This window comes from Ambystoma mexicanum, chromosome 9 (assembly GCF_040938575.1).
Source record: "Ambystoma mexicanum isolate Mex_15411 chromosome 9, UKY_AmexF1_1, whole genome shotgun sequence".
NCBI lineage: Eukaryota > Metazoa > Chordata > Amphibia > Caudata > Ambystomatidae > Ambystoma > Ambystoma mexicanum.
Genome location: NC_090931.1, coordinates 749,557,654 through 749,577,301, shown reverse-complemented (window position 1 = coordinate 749,577,301; position 19,648 = coordinate 749,557,654). Strand labels below are relative to the sequence as shown.

Below are 19,648 nucleotides of genomic sequence, written 5' to 3'. Positions count from 1 at the left end.
GGGAACCATAGAAATAGCCCCAGAGAATCCCTGCGTGTCAAGAGTTTTACCTGATAATGGAATGTTCCCCTCCATAATGCATGATTTAGTTGCACCTGAATCTACCATAAATATAAATAGCTTGTTTCCTTTTTACGCCTCCACCAAGGGCTCCTCTTCAGGGTGTGCGGTTGTCAATATATAATTGGACACGCAAGTGCTCTCTGTGGGCTGTCCTAATCAGTATATGTATTTGTCCCGGGGAATGAAAAAGGGTGCCCCCCACCATCATAACTCCTTGGAACTGGGCTCCCGTTCCCCCTGCCATCCTGTTGAACTGTGTTCCCTCACCCTGCTGTGATTGCTGCCCACGTTGCCCTTGCCTGTCAGCCCCAGAACTAATTTTGACCCCCTCAGCCAAATTGCGGGTGTCCCATTCCATGAGGCCCTTGGAATCTATGCCCTGGAGGTGATGGCCCATAATTAAATCCCATCCCAGGCCTGTTCCTGCATCCCCTTGCTAAATGCCCCCATCTCCAGCAATACAAGCACTGTGATGTTCCCAATCCTCCTTCCCGGGGCCCTATCCCCCCAAAGCCTCCTGCTCTTGTTCCTCAAAATCCGCCTCTTCCCCTTGGTGCTCCTTCATACTGCCACTGTGGGTTGGGGAACTGCCCCCCGCCACCCCATTGTCCCTGTCCTTCTTCGGCCCATAGTGCTGCAATTGTGGCATTCACTATCTGTTGAGTATCTCCTGCCCTTTCTCCCTGACCCGGTGGCATCACTGGTGCTTGGACAACAACCTTATTTAGTTTCTTTTCCACTCGTTTTGCCTCGTCCTTCTGCCGCTTCTGGGCAGTCTCCCTGTCCTGCTCCTTGATTCTCTTACAATGGTGGACTATTAAACTTTGTATCTCCGTCCACCTTTTGGCTTCAACTCCCACAATTGTATCTAGTGCCTTCTGGACCTCTTTTGGTAATCACCTCTTTACGATAAAATAGAAAAATGGTACTGAATGGTCCCATTGCCCTCCTGCCTCAACTCTACACATTTCCTGTAACTTAAGAATATACCTAACTGGGTCCTCATCATCACCCATTGCGCACTGCATTAAAGAATGTAAGTTAGGGGTATCTAGGTACATCTTTCATAGGGAATCCCATGCCCTTATTCTTTCTTCATTAACGGCTGCTCAATAATGTTCATTATATGCAAGAATTATCCCAAGGTACCCAGCCCTTACCCATATGTCCCAGCCTGGTCTCCAACTATGGCGACCAGTAAATTCTTAAGCTCGAGCTCCCCAGTTTTGAATCTAACCAAAAAATCTCCTGACTTCCAATCGCCTATTTTCTGCAATGGTACCCTTATTTCTGGTGGTATTTCTTCAGGTTCTTTTAACCTGACCAACCTTTCCCGCAACGCTCTTAACTCGTTGTTTATATCTGCTTGTGAACCCTGTGGGTACACTGATGCTATGGGCATGTCAGCGGTTGTGGATGGGTTATATGGAGGTGGAGGTGCAAAAGCTCTTGAGTCCCCCCTACCCTAGTGACTGAGCCTGCTGTCAACAACAATTTCTGTACCACTGGAGGCTTATAGACTGGATTTGTATACCCTACTGCAGGTTTAGACGTTACGGGGTATATCCCCTTATATTAGATCTCTTTTTTTATCTTCCTGATCTTCCATATCCTCGAATAATCATGAGAGATCTAAAATCTCTTTTCTTTTTTGTAACTTCTTTCTCTTATATTTTGCTGCTAAACCGATGGACATTTTTTCTAGCGTGCTTCTATTATGGGAGCCCTGCTCTGGCCAGGAGCAGGACATCCCTCCTTCCTTTGTTTCCAATACACATCGTTTATGATATTTTTCTATCCTGTCACAGTACAGTGGCAGAGCCCTATGCATGTGTCTTATTGGGGTTTCTTCCCCTATAATATTGCACTTGTCCCTGATTCTTCAATTAGACCTTACTGCTATGCTGCACACGCTGCTGCTTGTTGCCCAAAAAAAACTCTCTCTCTCTCTCTCTCTCTCTCTCTCTCTCTCTCTCTCTCTCTCTCTCTCTCTCTCTCTCCCCTCCCCCCTCCTTCCTTCCTTTTTGACCACAAAAGACAGCAAGAAAAAATATATTAAAATAATTGACCAAAATCCAGGCCCATTCCTTATACCGGGCCACTACTTATTTTTTCCTTATATCCCCGTAGTACCACCTTCTTAGCTTTTTTACATGCTGAGGATCCCATTTCTTTTATGGTCATAAAATAATTTGGTGTGGCATTACCTTCTCAACCTGTTATGGCTGAGGATCCCTTTCTTCTCAGTCTGTACGCTGAGGCTCCCTTCCTCCACAATAAAAGTAGAAAAACAGATATACGCGGCAATTTCAATACATAACCCACCTCCTATCCAATCTATACCTTAACACATCACCTGAAATCTTATCCAATCTACACCGTAATACATCACCAAAGGTCCTATCCAATCTATACCTTAACACATCACCAAAGGTCCTATTCAATCTATGTCATTGACTTTGTACTTCATCCATTCACACCAACATGCTGTCATACACACATGTCCCCTTGTTGTTATCTCTTACAAGAATATACTTACATGTGTGTGTTCACCCGAGTTTCCCTCCGTTACGGGGTCCCAATACTGGCCTGTCCTTCTCTCTGGGGCCTCGCCCTCTTCAGTGAGCAGAGAGGATTTCTTTTAAAATGACTCCTACTAAAACCGCCCAGGAAACACGTGTTTTTTTATTTGGGGGACCGGTCGCTGTAGGTGGGTGTGCCTGTTTCCTGGTGAGATGGCCTGGGCTTCTGCGAAATACGGGGCGGGGGTACAGGGATCCACGTCGGGATAGTCCCCATTTGTAAGGGTGTCTCTAATTACATGCACACCAGAATAAAAACACCCTTCCAGGGGGAATAAGGCCAAAAAGCGATCTTGTAAGGATAACAAGTTTAACCTTACAAAATGAAGATGGTAGCAAAGGACTCTGCTGCCTGAACGGTCTTCTCCTGTCCCTCTTCCGTTCCTTCCTGCCAAAGTGGTTTGAGGCAGGGGTTTATATAGTCCTGGCTTGCTGTGGTGGCATCACTGGATATGGATTATGGCTTCATCCCCATCCGTCCGTCCTTTTTCCATAATAGGGATGCTCCAAAGCCTTCTTTCTTTGTTGTCAGCGGTTTTGTCAGGGCATGCTGTTCTACATTTGGCTAGCTCTGCAAGAACACACAGTAGCTCATGCTTTCCTCCTATGCAAAAACACACTGCAGCTCTGCAGACTTTTACAAACCTTGAGGCCCAGCCCAAGAGAAAAACTACATTTGTGTAAACAATTTTCATTCATTCTATCCATATTTCACTCCTCCTGCTAACGTTATCTGGGCCCTGTAGTCTCCTTCACACTTTATTTTTATAATTTGTCCCATTCTGTATTTTGTCGCACAGAACATGCATTTTCTATTTTTGACCTGCGTGGACCCTTGACGGACAGTAGACAGCTGGTGAGTTAGTTTGTGCTGCCAGTGCTTGGCCATAGTGACGAACACTGCATATTTGCCTGTGGTCCATTTTTAGAATCCCTAAGGCTGCATTCCTTCTGGGAAGGAGCTCAAATCCTCAATAGCACTTAAGAGTTTACAATGGCTAGGATCTGACATTACACATCTATGCAGCTAAAAGTTAATTGTGCCTTATATTTAGACAGTAACTGCCTTCTTTAGTGCTTGCCCGTGTCTGTGTATGTGATTATATTTGTATGGGAGAGCCTTCACAGTGTCCCTCCTCCCCCCTAGTCCATTATAGCGTCTTAAAAAGGTCTTGCCTAACTCTAAAGCGCTTGGGGTTTCTTCCCAACATAGGTGTGTAAAACCTAAGGATGTAATATTCAATTACAGGTGCTTTTGAGATCAGTGAAACACAGATTGAGATAAGCAGTAACGCTTATAACTTATTTTAAGATGGCACACAGCTAACTCAAGGTAAGTAAAACCCATATACTTTTTCAAGGAGCTATCAGCAACTTGGGGCAGGTATAAACCTAAGGCTGTTGGGAGGATCACCTAGATGAGGGGTCTTCAGGGAGTGGAATTGAGACACCGGACAGAGAGAGGCAGTATTCCCTTCCCTTTAGCAGCTTTTCCCCATCCTACTTAGGGAACTCAACCCCCACCCCCTTTCCCAACACAAACACTTTCTCACGGACAGCTCACTGTGAGAGAAAACAGACTAACACCCAAGCCGTATACCTGACATGTCCCAACACAATGGTCAGGCAGAGTCAGGCAATTACTGATCATTACACACACCTGACTTCCATCACACTTCCCAACACGGATAAAGGGCGGAGCACGAAAGCACACTCTGAGCAAGGCAAAGCACACGAGGAAGCAGCAGTTCCAAGATGGCAGTTTAATACAAGGAGAAAGACAGTAAGACCGGAGAGAGTTGCAAAGAGGTAAGTGCCCTTGACCTTTTCAGAGAAAGACTTTTATTTTCATGAGCCTTCGAGAATAAGAAACATAAGACCTGGAATTAAAGCTGAAATAACCTGCATTGTGTGTCGGAGGTACCCAGGGCTCTCCTGCGTCAATAACCAAGACGGGGAGGAGCGTTTGCTGCCATGCTACTGTCCGTGGCTCTTACAACAAAGCAGTGGCAGTAAAGTAAGCACAGCCAGTGAGTCAGGGAGACTAATAGCAGACCAGTCTGAGTTAGAGCCAAAGTTGCAAACTGCAACATTGCATAGAGACATCTGAAGAAAACAGTGTGTGAAGCGTAAGTGAAGCGCCATGCGAATAATTTAACAGCAGATGAGTGACTGAACTTTTGAAGCTAAGACAGATACCGTAAACGGAGTGTTCCGGCGCCAGGGGAGTACTCTTTCGAAGGTCTCTGTTAGGTATCCAACTGAGAGGTGGCAAACGGAAAGGGGAATTGTGAAATCGAAGTGGTCCTGCAACGGGTCAAGCTAAACCCTGTGCATATTCAAAAGTCTTCGATAGTTGATACTAACTGAAATTGGTCAGAACCCGGCTGAGGGAGACTAAGTGTGTAAGAGGAAGGATCTGAGCCCGGCTGAGGAGGATCCGGAGTGAACCGTAAGTCACTGGAGAAAGAATATTCTATGAACATTGTAAAAGTGTATCTGAGTCCGGAAGAAGGGGATCCAAAGTAACGATTGTTATATTAAAGGTATCTGAGCCCAGCTGAGGGGGATCCAGTGTGAAGAATGAATCACCTGAATGGAGTACTTGTAAGATGAAAATAACCTTTGGTTTGTTTTGGTACATCAGGCCCTCTAAATCAAGAAACTTTAATAAGTAAAGAGACTTGGCACAGAAGTCCCTGATAGTGATTGAACTGTATCCTCGTGCCGAAGAAGCCAAATATTGTTCTACGCTCGAGTGAACCTCTTAGTGCCGTGCTGAAAACTTGGGGAAAGGAGGCCAACGGCCTGAACATTCTGACATATCATTTTGTGAACACTTCTTTGTTTTTCATAAACACTACCCCCACGCTGTTTGTTTTTAGAGGTAAGGATTGACAATAGTTGTTTTAGTATAGGCCCTTGTATTTTGACAAGACACTACTAGGACTGTTATTATTATTTGATGGTCGTAGCTTGCTCCCATCTCTAGATTTAGGATTAGACAGCCGTTTATCATACCCTTGTTGAAGTTCAATAAACACCTTTGAACTGTGGTCACTTGTGTCTGTCTTACTGTTGATAACATGCCTTCCTTACATAGGCATACTATGCCGAGGAATACTGTGAAAGTCCATGAGAAGCAGGTTGAGCGGTCACTTTGCAGTCTGGATATACTATAGATCCAGGTGCTGCTCTATTTACAGGGTCTGCAGACAGATCACTGCGAGGTGGCTGGACAAAAAAAACTATCTGCGATCTTAGATGACCCCATTCAGGTGATCCACAAACTGAAGGGCACAGTAGGGGCTGTGTGGAAGCACAGAATTGACCATTTAAAGTAGGACACAGGCACCTTTGGTGAAACCAAAGGCTTCATGAACAGCACGAAAGTAGTTCCTTCAGGAGGAGCAGCTACAGATGTTGCAGCCAGGAGGCCCCACACAGGAGCAGTTCATTTTGGCAGCGCAGGAACACATCACACTGGTTCCAGTCAGGCAGCAGGGACTACCACTTCTGGTCCGGTTGCATCTTGGGTCCAAGAAGTATTTTATTTAATTGTGTTTTTATTACATGCGAGTTTGGTTTCTAAGCGCGGATCTGGGATTCAAAACCTCTGTTGCTCTGCGTGGTCTTGCTTCCAAGACCAACACGTTGCCCCTGTGCTATCCTCTGTTCACTAAGTATCAAGGAAGCAACATAAACCTGTAGGCACATATGTTTCTGAAAGGAATCCAGATGGGTTTTACAGAATGGTGTGATCGAGTTAAACAAAATAAAGACCACAAACAATATGGCTGTGATGTAGTACTTTTAAAATGTTGGCATCACCATCGTAAAAAGGCTACTGAGTGTTGTATTAAAAGGTAAATCATGTAGCTGCCATCGTCCTACTCAACAACACATTTTTCGGGGTGAGAAATGTTCACCCAGAGCCAAAAGGTGGGAATAGAGGTTTTGCAGCTTCACAGTGATCACTGTAGGAGCCACTCAGTCAGGAAAACACCTAGGAGCCAAAAGGTCAACAAAATTGTTTAAAGAACTACCCAAGTTATCAAAGGGAAATGGAAGTCGGTCCCAATAGGTAGCAAGACTAATTAATGTTGCCTGTGGCGATTTCAGCTATGTCTCCTGCATAAGGATACAGTAATGTTTAAGAGATGGGTTCTGGATCTGCTCCCAAAGGAATATATGCAAAATTGTGTCCTCTCATGAATGATTTACAGTTGTATTGCTCTTTGTGATAAGATAACCCCATTTTTACAGTGCAGGGCATGAATTGCATTTCCATGCATTCATAGATCGAAGAACACACAATCAAATGTGGAATCTAAAGTAATTCCTCTGAATTCAATGCCTTGACCACAAGATCACGTGTCTGTGTCTTTTAAAATGATAAACTCTAAACATTGTTATGTTACAAACACATTGAATGCACTCACATTTCCTTTGCAGTTCCTTTGTGGTTGAAAGACAGCCTTGCATGCCAACCCATCCTCAGAAGCCGATGGTCCTAAAGACTGGAGTGCAGTTCACTGTGAAATTAAGGTACAGCAGTGTTGCCATTAATAACAGTTCCTTTCATGCCAAGGATGAATGGCACATGCTCCTAGATTAACCTTCCTGAAGGTTCCTAAAATACCTACTGGTTTAGGGGCGGATGATGTTTGCAAACAAGTATTATTATTTTTGCTCTGCTTCTTAATCGCACAATAGGTAGAACTTGTTTGCTAGCCATTTTGTTACTACATTCATATTTGAGTGCATAGATAATTTGTTCAGTACCATGAATGTGATAAAAGGTTGTCAGTGACTTTTGTATGGATGCCTCTGGTCCTCTCCTGCAGAGTAATATGATGTTTTGTGAGAACTTATGTTTCTAAAAGATCAGCAGGATTTCATCTTGACAAATCATGTACACCCATGCCTTTTTAACTATGAAATGTAATGTTTGTATAACAGTGCAATTTCCTCTCTCTTTCTAGACTGCTGGTTAAACTACAAGAGCTGAATTATCAATTAAAAGTCAAGGCCCTGTTTGATAAGTATGTTCCTTGTTTGCTGTTATGCTGATTCCCAATCAGGAAGTCCCCTTTGGTGTAAATATAATACAGATAAGTTCCACATACCCCAAAATTGACCACTTAGCTTCCCATTATCCTACTAATACACTTTCCATGCCACCTGATTAAATGGTATCCATATTGGCCAACCTCATGGCTATCAAAAGACTAATTGAAAACGTTCAAATGTTTCAAAGCTGCTTAGTAAATCCCCAAGGATCCGAGATGTCCAGACATTTTGAAACCTGCATATAATTCCGCTTACTACAAATTCACTCAAATACACATCTTTTCTTAAGAATTGGCAGTAAATCATTATATAAATGACAATGTTATAATGCACGCAATTTTCCTCTTTTGGTGTACCCAAAATGCGCATGTTTTCTCTGGATTATTAAGTGGGTTTTGAAGAATCTCTGTATTTCTCCACGTGTTGCAAACTGCTTCTGGTATGATGGTATAGCATATTACTTTTCTGTGACTCAGCTAAGAAATGCTGACTGTATTCATCATATGTTGAAGTTATATCTTTCGGTTCACGTAACACAAAAGCAGTCTTGTCACCTTTGATCCATTTCCCCAATCTGTTTGATCTGCAATGATGTAAAATGCAAAATATGTTAAATAATAATGATCTGTGATCTTCTGGGTTAGCAGTTGTGCTAAATTATTGGGTTAACTGGGGAATACATCTTGTGGAATCAAGTTCAGGAAGACATAAAAGGTTGCTTTGATCTACTAGAAAGGATATCTAGGAGGGGAATTGAAATGCATTTATGGAGCAATAAATGGTTAACTATGGGTGCATGCATATCACATATTCTAAGGACATGAGCCAAGACCACTACAGTTGTTAGGCAAGATTGTATGCAGTACCCTTTGGGTGCACTACAACAACCCGGACCTCCTGGCAATAGGAACCCAACCTTTGGTATAGGTCTGTATTACACAGGTTGGTAGCGTGATTGAGCAGCCAGGCTCATCTCAAGAGGGGTCAGTGTGAGCTGTAGGGGAGTTACACAGAGATTCACAGTGACAAGTATTCAAATAAACTCTTACACACAAGGTTTCTTGAATAAACAATTATTAATTTATTTACCATTCAGTTAGAATAAGCCTTCTTCAGAAGGGATCAATATAAAGCAACACACAAATACACTCCAAAAATACACACTCTTAAGTTTCTAAATCAGTCTTCAATAGCTAGGGTGCCGGGGACATTAATATATCACTGTTGCATTTAGAATAGTTTAGGAATAGGTCAAAGGAAAAGATTATTAGAACTTACAAGAGATCACAAATATTCTCAAGCAGGCAAATACTTTCAGATCCCCCAATAAAAGTCATTCAGTGGAACAGGCTAAGCCAAAGTCAATGGGCAAAAGTCTATATGAGCTGAAGCACTTCTTTGCAGGTAAGTAAGAAAAGTCTTTGCACAATGTTTTAGAAGTCTTTGAAGAAAAAGAAGAATCAAGGTAGGGCCACACGCTGTTAGACTTGTGAGGGGTAGAAGATGCAAGCAACTCTACAACAAGAGGTAAGTTCTCTCTGACTTTACAGTACCTTTGCATTGAAGAAAAAGTGCAGCAGATGACTTCTGTTCCTGTGCAGCTCTGCAGATCTCACTGTTCCTGGGCCTCAGTCGTGGGGACAAGAGGGAGGACTTCTATTGTAAGATAGTGTGTGCTGGGTCTAGAAAGCTACAAATGAAAGTAAAGTAAATTTCATTTTACTGCTCTTGGAAACAGTAGCTTAACCCAGAGAAGGTATTTAAACCTCTGGGAAATCTGGAAGACGTCCTTGTGTCACTGCACTGAAGGTGCTGTGTGACACAATGTAAAAGATTATGCCTATGGAGTTTGTCAGACTCCACAACCAAAAGAAACACAGTGTACAAAATCACATTAAAATACATGAGAGAGTGGGCAAAAGGATCTCACTCTCTCCAGGTAAAAAAAAAATCAAGTCCTCAAAGTCCAGCAAAGTTGCTGGTGGTCTCTAAGGAAGTGGGAATTAGCACATTTCTGAGAATTCTCCCTAAAAACAGTCTATCAGCAAATGCCAGAAACATCGGAAATTGCAAGAACTTGGATGACTATTGCAGGCATAGTATCACAGCATGATTGGCTGATTAAAATCTGGTGTGATGACTGCACTTATAATTCTGCCAAGCACAATGCACACTGTATACAAGGGAAAAGTAAGGAAAAAATGGACGGTGTAGCAGGGATACATTCAGCAGCAGTTAGGTTCCAACATTAAATAATGGAAATAATTAAAATAATATCAATAAACATGGATGCCTTAGACTAATTAAACAGATGCATGCTGTAAATGCCTGTTAGGAAATATTTGTGTGTCGCTGCTTTCCTTCAGTAGACTTCTATGGGACTCCCTTTCTTTTTGGTATGTTTGGACTCCTGACCCCGATGTTAGGGAGATTTATCATTTTTATGCTTCATCCCCTCTATTAGTGAGACCCCCGGCACTTTTTGCTGGACTGATAGACCTTTTTCTTTCAACCCTGAATGAGTGGAGCCTTTTTCCACTCATCCATTCTTGTGGGCTCTGTCTTTTGGAACTGTAATCTTTGTATTACTACCAGTAGGACTTTAGGAAAACTCCTCTTACACTGGTTGTACAGCTGGTGGGATTTGTGTACGTTGGATTACATTGATTCCTGGTTGTATTGAACTCAAAGAATCCATCCTCAAGGTCACTACACTGTAAAGTACTAAAACCATGTCCACAATGGAAAACTTTAAGGCAGAAGCTCTTAGATCTCCTACTGTTGAAATACTTAAAGAAATGTGTAAAGATACATGTCTTGGTACAAAAGGAAAAAAGCTGATTTAATCAAAAACGTGTTGGATTACCAAACTGCAATTAGCTCTATAACCCCTACTTACAGAATTGATCTAGAAGATAATGATGGTCATAGTATAACCTTTAGCCCTCAACTTCCAGAAAATGAGGTAGATGATGAGATGGAGGAAAATGAAACTACTGATCCTCCTCCACATCCTCTCACCTCACCCCTACCTGTACCTAACATGTTGGCTGAGCTCGTTCTAGAAATAGATAACATGAAAATGCAGCTTTAATCTAGAAAACTGGAGATTCAGACTGAAATGAGGGACAAAGAAATGAGTAAGGAACTGCAAGTCGGGGGGGAGAAAGAGATGCAGCATGAACTGGAGATGAAAAAGTTGTCCCTCAATTCCACTTCTGTTTCAGAGTCCTCTTTGCCAGAACACTCCAGAAGCAGGAAGCCTTGTCTCCCCAAAGAGTTGGTGAGTTTGTATGATGTAAAACTGACATTCTTGATTGGCTGAGTACATTTGAATGTACATGTAAAGAACAAGGTATTTGTGAAAGTGAGTTTGTTCCATGGGTAATCTCTAGGCCCCCCTAGAATGGCTGTGATGGAGTTGAATGATGTTGATAGACAAGATTACCAGTTGGCAAACACTGTTCTCATTGCCAGGATTCTGGGGTTCCTCACAAGAAAGAGGAGGGGAAAAAGCATAAAAGGGATGAGAAGGATCATTCCAAAAATTCCCCACCAAAAGATGGCCATAAACATAACAAGGGTAAATAACCCCCTAAACAACCTTATAGAGCTAGTGAAACCTCTGGGCCCAAACCAGAGGGAGGTTATCAGAAACCCCCATTCCAAAATATCTTTAGAAAATGTGTGGTTTGTGGGTCTGGTGACCATGTGAAAGGAGATCCCAGTTGTAAGGGTAAACCTTCAGGGATCCCCTCTGTCAGCTTAGCATTCACACATGATGTGGATATTCCAATGACAGGGGCTAGCTTTCACCCTCACACTGAAGAACCCATTGGTGTTCAGGCTAGAGTTTCTTTAGTATCTCTGGGACTGTGGGAACAACAGAACATTGAGGTCTATAATTCCATTCCTGATAATACTAAAGAGTATTATAAAGACAGTGTATGTGTCAATGGTCAGGACACCCTTTCCATTAGAGACACTGGGGCCAGTACAACTGTGGTATAGGAAAGTTTCTTTCAACCTGAGGAAGTTGCTAAGGCTCCCAAAAGGCTTACCAAGTTAGCAGGAGGCCCAGTCCAAATGTGCCCTGTACTGCCAGCTATCATTAAGTGTAATGGGATGGCTGTAAAGATACCTGTAAGTCTTCAGTCAGAAGTACAAGGAAGGGTACTGTGTGGAAATACTTTGAATACCTAGGTGTAGTCTCCAGCACACCCAAACCCCCCTCTAAGAAGAGAAGGGATTTGACAAGGAAAGCCAGAGAGGCAACCGTAAGAGATCTTCCAACTGATAACAAGGAGAAATCTAGAGTCTCTAAAGGAAAGAAGGGCCCCAAGCCCAAAACCTCCACAAAGAAAAGGGTTTCTGTTGAAAACCTAGAAGTCACCCCTGTGACCCCACCACCAGCTGAGACGGAGTGGTGCCAAAGGCATCCCCTGAAGAACCCTCTTCTGATGAGTCAGAGGAGGGGATTCAACCCTGTCTAGAAGATCTGGATCCATGAGACCATCCTGAGCTGCAGACTTTGCTTGCAGAAGAGGGGCCCTCAAGGACAGACTTCAGTTTGGGACAGAGAGATGATCCCTCTCTAGAAGGTCTGTGTTAGGCAAGTTTGTATGCAGTGCCCTTAGGGTGCACTACAATAACCCTGACCTCCTGGCAATAGGGACCCAACCTTTGGTATAAGTCTGAACTACACAGGTTAGAAGAGTAAGTACTTTAAAAACCTTCCAATGCAGAGTAAATTAACCCTTTCCCGGGGGAAATGCCAAAGCATAAAGTCAGAGGTAAAAAGGAGTCTCTGAGGGAGCCAGGACAGCCACTGTTAATTGCACAATGTCAAGGGGTGCTGAAGATCTTCTTTGCAGGTAGGTAAAACGTCTTGCACAATGTTTTTAGTGAGCCTTGCGAGGGGCAAAGCTTTAGCAACTCTGTAAGGTAACCAAGACAGGTGTGAACTGAGAGCAAGTAAGACTACACAACAAGAGGTAAATTCTCTTATACTTTACAGTACCTCTGGTTAGAAGAAATGATTCCAGCTGGCTTCTGTTCCTGTACAGCTCTGCAGATCCTGTTGTTCCTGAGCCTCATTCGTGGGGATAATAGAGAGGACCTCTGGGGACTCCTGCTCTGCAATGGGAAGGTCAGCGTTAGCAATGGGCAAACTTCAATACAGCGGACCTGCGGTTTTTCAGCTCCTCGCGTCTGACGGCAAATAGCAACAATGCGGTTCTCGGATACCACTTCAGACTTTCCTTGCTTCTGGGGTCCAGCACTCTGTTGAGGTGGCTCAGGCTTGGTCAGTCCAGCATCAATGAAGTCCGGAGGATCTTCCTAGCGCTCGGGTCCGACTTAAAAGCAACACACACAATCTGGTGTTCCTCTCCCTGGCACTTCGGTTCCATCAGCAGCGGAAATACAATCAGCTTTGTGAGGATGTCCTGACGGGCTTACTTTGGAGTTGATTGGTCCCACCAACTCAAAGGTAGAGGTTGTCCTTGCAGGGCTTTTCTAGTCGAGGCGAATTCGGAGCTTCAGCACAGCAGCAGGGCTTCACCGGGCAAACCAATGGTCCAGGAGTTGCAGCAGGCATCTCTCCCAAGTTCTTCTTCAAATTCCTCCGTCCAGTGGTCGACTCTACCTTCCAAGCCAAAAAACCTCACCTTTTATGCAGGTTTCTCCCATTCAATACAGCCTGCTGTCAATCACACAGCAGGGTGGCTGCCCTTGCCGGACAGCCAGCTGGCCAATCACTTTTTGGGTGCATTCCTGTAACCAAGGGGATTAAGCACAGGGAGTTTCGGGCACCTACCTCACTTCCTGCCCCTGCCAGACATACTGGAGCCAGAGGCGGGTTTCACTCAGGAAGCCTGCCAAAGACAAAACGAACAAAAGGACCAAACCTGGTTTGGCGCGCAGAGTAAATCTCAAGAAGGACCTTTCCGACAAGAAATGGCGAAAATAGAAGACCAGGGCCATTTTGACAAAATGGGCACCCATGGGTGCTTTACTGCAGCTGCGAACGCAGCCTGCGATTAAAACACACAATGTTAGTAAAAAGTAAACCACTGCCACCAGACATTAAATGTAGAAAGCGTAACATAAAAGTGTTACATGAGATAGTGTGTGCTGGGTCTAGAAAGTCAATTTCACTTCACTGCTCTTGGAAACAGTAGTTTCACCAAGAGAAGGTATTTAAATCTCTCAGAAATATAAGAGACTTCCCTGTGCCCCTGCTCTGAAGGTGCTGTGTGACACAATGTAAAGATGATGCCTATGGAGTTTTTCAGACTCCAAAGTCAAAAGAAACACAGAGAATACATAGAATTAAAAGTACAAGTCCCAAAGTTCAGCAAAAGAGCTGGGGGTCTCTAAGGTGGGAGGAATATAGCACTAAACTCCCTAACCCCCCCCCCCAGACTAAAGGACAGCGGGATCTAATCCCCACCAGGATGGATCTCCTGTTGCAAGTCGGTTAAATTGCCTGCTGAGTACACCAGCAACTTTTTGTAACCCTTGCTATGGCACTTTTTATCAGGTGTTTACATTTGTAAGCTATAGGACCTACAAATACTGTGGGGTACATCTTTCTTATTTAATGTATAGGGGATCCGAGTATACAATAGGTTTTTTCAAATGGTTCCTAGAAAGATATCTCTTAGACCTAGAAGGGCCTCCATTGTTCCTCACCACCTCTCTCACAAGAGCAGGTTGGCTCTCGGGTATCTTGGTTGGAGCAGTTGTGGGCAAGCAGGGTGTCTGCTTCCACTTCTTTCGAGATCTAATTTTACCTGGTTTAGAAGTTTCCCTCCTAACACTAGTATTGGTACTGGAGTCTCCAACAGTAGAGACAACAGTCTCAAGGTGTTTAGCCTTAGACCCATCTTTCCTGGTTTTCCACCAGCTTTGAGAATTACCATTTCTCACAGACCTAGATAGGGGTCCAATTTGTATATTCACCTCTTCCTCAGAAGCAGGGTGGGTCAAAGACGTTACAACTGGATTGGCAAGGATGGAGCATGGTTGGGTCTCCCATTTCCCTAATATTCTAGCCTTAGATTTGCCTTGGTTAGAGGTCAATTTACTAACACAATAACTTCCAGTGGGGTTCTCTGTAGAGGGTCACACAGGCTCAGAGTGGTCTCTTAAGGTTGCCTCTCGAGACAATTTGGTTTGGTTCTGTTTCCTCCTACTGGGAGGCGTGGTGGTACTGGACACTACTCCTAGAGTTTTTAAGTCATTCCCCAACAGGACTATCCCAGGCACCTCATTGTGAATACTGACAGGAATCCTCACTGTCATATTGTTACACTGAATGAGAGCTGGTAGAATTGGAACCATTTGGACAAGGCCTCCGGCAAATCTAGTGGGACCTTTGGGTGCCCAGGTCATGCGTTTTGTTTCCAATCTCTTGCATAACTTTCTATAGCATTATGCAGGCATCGATGTGGCTGCGTCATTTTCTATTTGGTTCGCAAATGGAGAAAGCGCGGTACATTGCAAAGGAGTGTATTTGTGTCTTTGTACGACATGTGAAAATGGCGTACTACACACATGGGATTATGACGTTTCACAGCACGAACACGTTTCCCCAGCTATAACGTCCATTTTACTATGCATGCCATCCCGATTTTTGCACATGCCATCCAAATTGCCTTGGTGCCCTTCTTGAAAGTAGTGAAACATTTTTGTAGTAAGTGTTGCCCGCTGACAGTGTTCAAAACGCTCTGCAACACCTCAAGAAACCTCTTTCTACAGCGATCCCCTTTCCAACCAATTAAACTGCAGTGTTTTGCACAGTGCCACGCCTCCCACCGTGCATCTGTTCATTGGCAATTCCATTTTTCATCTCGAAAAGGTGCTTTCTTTATTTCCCTTATTTCCTTTTCCAGTTCATTTCCATTTATTATGGTCTTCTGACACACCCCACAGAAGGAACAGCAGGAAAGGCCCTGTACAGAAGGGCCAGCACCTGCATGGATACCATAGGGGACGTGCCCAGAGATGGAATTATTGGGTGGCCCTAACCTACCTAGGTGCCAGTCATTGTCATGCTCCCAGAAGGACCCTTTACACGCACTTCCAAGTACCTTCCCTCTGTAGAGTAGCGCGTTGCTGTACATGCACAATACAGTGCCCTTTGCCGGGTAAGGGTCTGTAGCGCGCCATATAGTCTGCAAGGATGTTTTAGAGCTCTGCTACCCTACAGGAGTGGTCCTTTTGTTGCCCGCAGCAGATGGGCAAATGCTGTAAATGCATTTATCATACGTAATTGTTTTAAGGGCGGTACACTGCCCACTGGTCCCTTGTGCTTTCATTTTAGTTGTCGTTACATGCAGCACAAACACTTCATGCTACGCCATTACTCTTAGGGTAGCAGTCACGGAGATGCATACATTCTGGAATACAAGAATGTTTACAATAACGCAAAACACAGCTTTATTACGTGAAGGAGGGAGGCATTTATTCTGTGTGACCCATTCACAGTACCCGAAACTCTAAAAGGAAAGCATTCATGATGTCACTATGTAACATGGGAAGATTTTCAAGATAACACTTGAGTTGTTTCATGTACTGCAAGGAAGTCTGTAATACAATGGTGTGTATAGCAATGCATTGCTGAATGAACTACTTATCTCATGATAGTTCTTCAATGATCTTTGATAGTTTTCTGCCACCATTACAGTAACAATCCCTTGTGGAGGCTTTCCATGCAAACTAAATGCACATGTGACGTCATCAGTGATTGTATCAATGAGATTTCTGATGGCATCTTTGATGTCATGGGTGTTAGTCCTTGCAGTGCACACTGGTGGCGCGAGTTATGGTTGCTTAGCTTACCATAACTGGCGAATTTTGGGGGGGGTTTTGGTTTTGCCTGTAACCATAACGTCCCTGTAACGTAGTTTTTTCACTGAATTTCATAGGTTTTTGCTAGTGCAACTTAACCATAACGTCCTTTTAACAATGTTTTTGTTACTGATATATATATATATATTTCTGATGTTAGTTAATCTGCTTAGAATCACATGCTGTGCATAAGTCCGACATCCAGTGGTCACTGCGGAGTATTGCATTTTGTTTATCGTAGTCGAAAAGGGGACGTCGACAAGGCGTGTCTGTAACACTATCCCTATAGTGACGTGCGTTGTACCCACAATCCCTCACGCGTCGAGGTCCCTCAGATTGTTTTTTTCCGCCCAGCTACTGGTCACCTTTATGCAGAGCTCCTCGAGAGACATTGCCAAATAGTTTCTTCGACCTTTGGTCGTTTGTTATTAAGATTGATAACGTAGATCCCTCCCTCGACACAAAGCCGTTTCTCTGCCGAGCAAGATCTTCGACGGAAGGACGAGCGGAGGGGATCCTTCAGCGCTGCCGAACACGTGGCCTGGCCTCGCCGGCCATACACAGTAGGGAGAGTGGGGTTTTGTGGTCTTTCTTTCTTCTCTTTAAGAATGCCTTTCTCTTTCCCCTCCCTCTCTTTCGAGGTCGTAGTCACACTTATTACCCTCAGCTATGGAGAGGACGCCATTTAGGTTTTGCCCGCTTTGCAAGGGTAAATATACCTGGAAGGATAAGCACAAACGGTGCAACCGTTGCTTACCCCTCGATCACCAGGAGGACGGCTGTGCGGCCTGTAAATTACTAAAGCCCAAAACTCTAAAAGACCGCAAGGTCAAAAGATGGGCGGCCTACGCCATGTCTAGGCCTGACTCCTCGCCCGCTGCCGCCGCCGAGTGTGACGAGGACAGTGACTACACAGCCCCCGTAACGGAGGCTGTAGACCTCTCAAAGGAGCGTTCACGCTCCTCGTCGTCCGTCCCTGGCCCCGACAAGCCCGGCTCACGCCCAGCTTATGGGGATGTACACCACGGCGACAAGGACGCACACGCAAAAACACCAAAGCACACACTCCCCGACACGCATTTGTCGAAGACGAAGGCAACCGGCGTCTTCCGCCGACTGTAAGGGTCGTCAGCCCTCCCACCACCGCTTCTGCGACAGGCGACTGGGCATTCTAAAAATAAGGGCGCTAACACCAAAACCTCCGGCGACGCGCATCGTTGCCAACAAGGACTCGACGACCAAGGACTCGACGACCAAGGACTCGACGACCAAGGACTCGACGGGCAAGGACTCGACGGGCAAGGACTCGACGAGCAAGGACTCGACGAGCAAAGGCTCGACGGCGACCGATCCCTCGGAAGAGAGAATGATCGCTGAAAGCCTCGCGCGTATAGCATCTAGGGACGGCCAGAGACGTACGCCGAGTGAAACGCCGAAAACCGCGCACAAGGCCAAAGATACGCCGAAAGCGCCGGAAAACAGATCAGGCCAGTTCCCGACGCCGACAGAAGGCCATGCCAGCAAGAAGGCTACTCAGAGGGAGAAGGCTCACTTTCTTCAACGTTATGGGACAGAACCCGACCATTACAGGAGGAAGAAACTCCTTTTTCTTTCCCAGACCGTCCTGGCCGACCTCAGTGGACCTTTGAAAGGTTCCAGACCTGTATGGACAAACTAGACAGGTTCATGTCCATCCCAGAAGACAGGGCACCCAAGAGACCAAGGGAGGCACCCCTGGAGAGTCCAAGGGCTAAATACCAGAAGTTTTATAACCCCATACAGGAGGACATATACTCTTATAATCCCACTGAGGAAGACACCTTCTTCCAGGAGGAAGATGAGTTCACCTATGTTGAGGACCAACAAGAAGAGGAAGGTTTTCACGAGGAAACTAACCTAGGTGAGGAGGGATTCCAGGAAGAGACAGGCGAGGGCGACCCAAATCCCTGGCAGTCACCGGCTAGGTCGACTGACACAGGCAGTAGCAGTATAGTCATCAGGTCTACTGAAACTACACCAGTCAGGAACCCTTCGCCTGTCGATGATCAACCCACCTTCAATGCACTGCTGAAGAAGGCAGCAGCACATTTCGAAATCGAAACTGGGGAGGTCACTCCAGACACCGATTTTGTGGAGAGGATTATCAAAGAAAACCCCCCACTAGCCAGATTATACCCATCCTCGCCTCAGTTAAGAGACGTATTACACCTTCTCTTTCCACTCCTGCATTGGTGAGAGGGGTCAATCCGAGGATTGAGAAACTGTTCTCTCCCTCTCAATCAGACCCATTATATATTAAGGGTCACTCAATCCCGGACTCCCTGGTCGTGACCAACACCAGGAAAAGGGCCGGAGTCCCACTATCTACCAGCGAGGCACCCCCAGATAAAGAGGGGAAGAAGCTTTATGCCCTAGCCAAGAGAATCACCACCTCTGCAGCATTCTCTACCAGAATCGCCAATAATAACACACTATTGGCAAGCTACGCCGATGCTCAATGGGCTAAGCTCAAACAGGACATCGAAGAAGTTCCCGAACCCCTAAAGACTCGTTTACTGGCTACAGTTAACGAGGGCTCTCTGGTCAATCAAAGCATCGTCAAGAATACCCTCGATGCAGCAGAGACGGCTGGCCGCACTTTGGTACAAGGAATTTTACTGAAGCGTCACGTCTGGCTTCGCAATTCCGGTTTTAAGGCGGAAACACAAGCATCCCTTATTAATAAACCCATAGAGGAGTTCAACCTCTTTGGGAGAGCAGTGGATGATGCGCTGGAGAACGCTAAGAAAGAATTTGATACAATAAAAACCTTAGACCAAATTTCAAAACCCCCTAACAGGCGGTGATTTGGTAATAAGCGGTTTTTTCATGGACAACGCCAGCAACAAAACCAACAACAACAGTATTCTGCCAGCAACTACCAGGGTAATAGCGGCCAGTACAATCAGAGGGGTCAACGCCGTGGCGAGGGAAGAGGCCGGGGTTCCACCCCCAGAGGCTCCCAAGCCAACAACACCACCAAGTGACGCGAAGATTCGCGTCCCCTCCCATGCAACGCTGGTCGGGGGCCGGTT

The 19,648-nt window shown here is 45.0% G+C and overlaps 1 protein-coding gene across 3 annotated transcripts in view; it reads left to right on the top strand.

The window, feature by feature from the left end:
• Positions 1-19,648, top strand: part of STAT1 (signal transducer and activator of transcription 1) — an 876,601-nt gene that overhangs the window by 329,498 nt on the left and 527,455 nt on the right. For all 3 annotated transcript variants that reach the window (XM_069615679.1, XM_069615677.1, XM_069615678.1), the window contains exons 10-11: positions 7,101-7,193; positions 7,631-7,690. In XM_069615679.1, the coding sequence (XP_069471780.1) occupies positions 7,101-7,193; positions 7,631-7,690 (153 nt within the window). The remainder of the gene's footprint in view (positions 1-7,100; positions 7,194-7,630; positions 7,691-19,648) is intronic.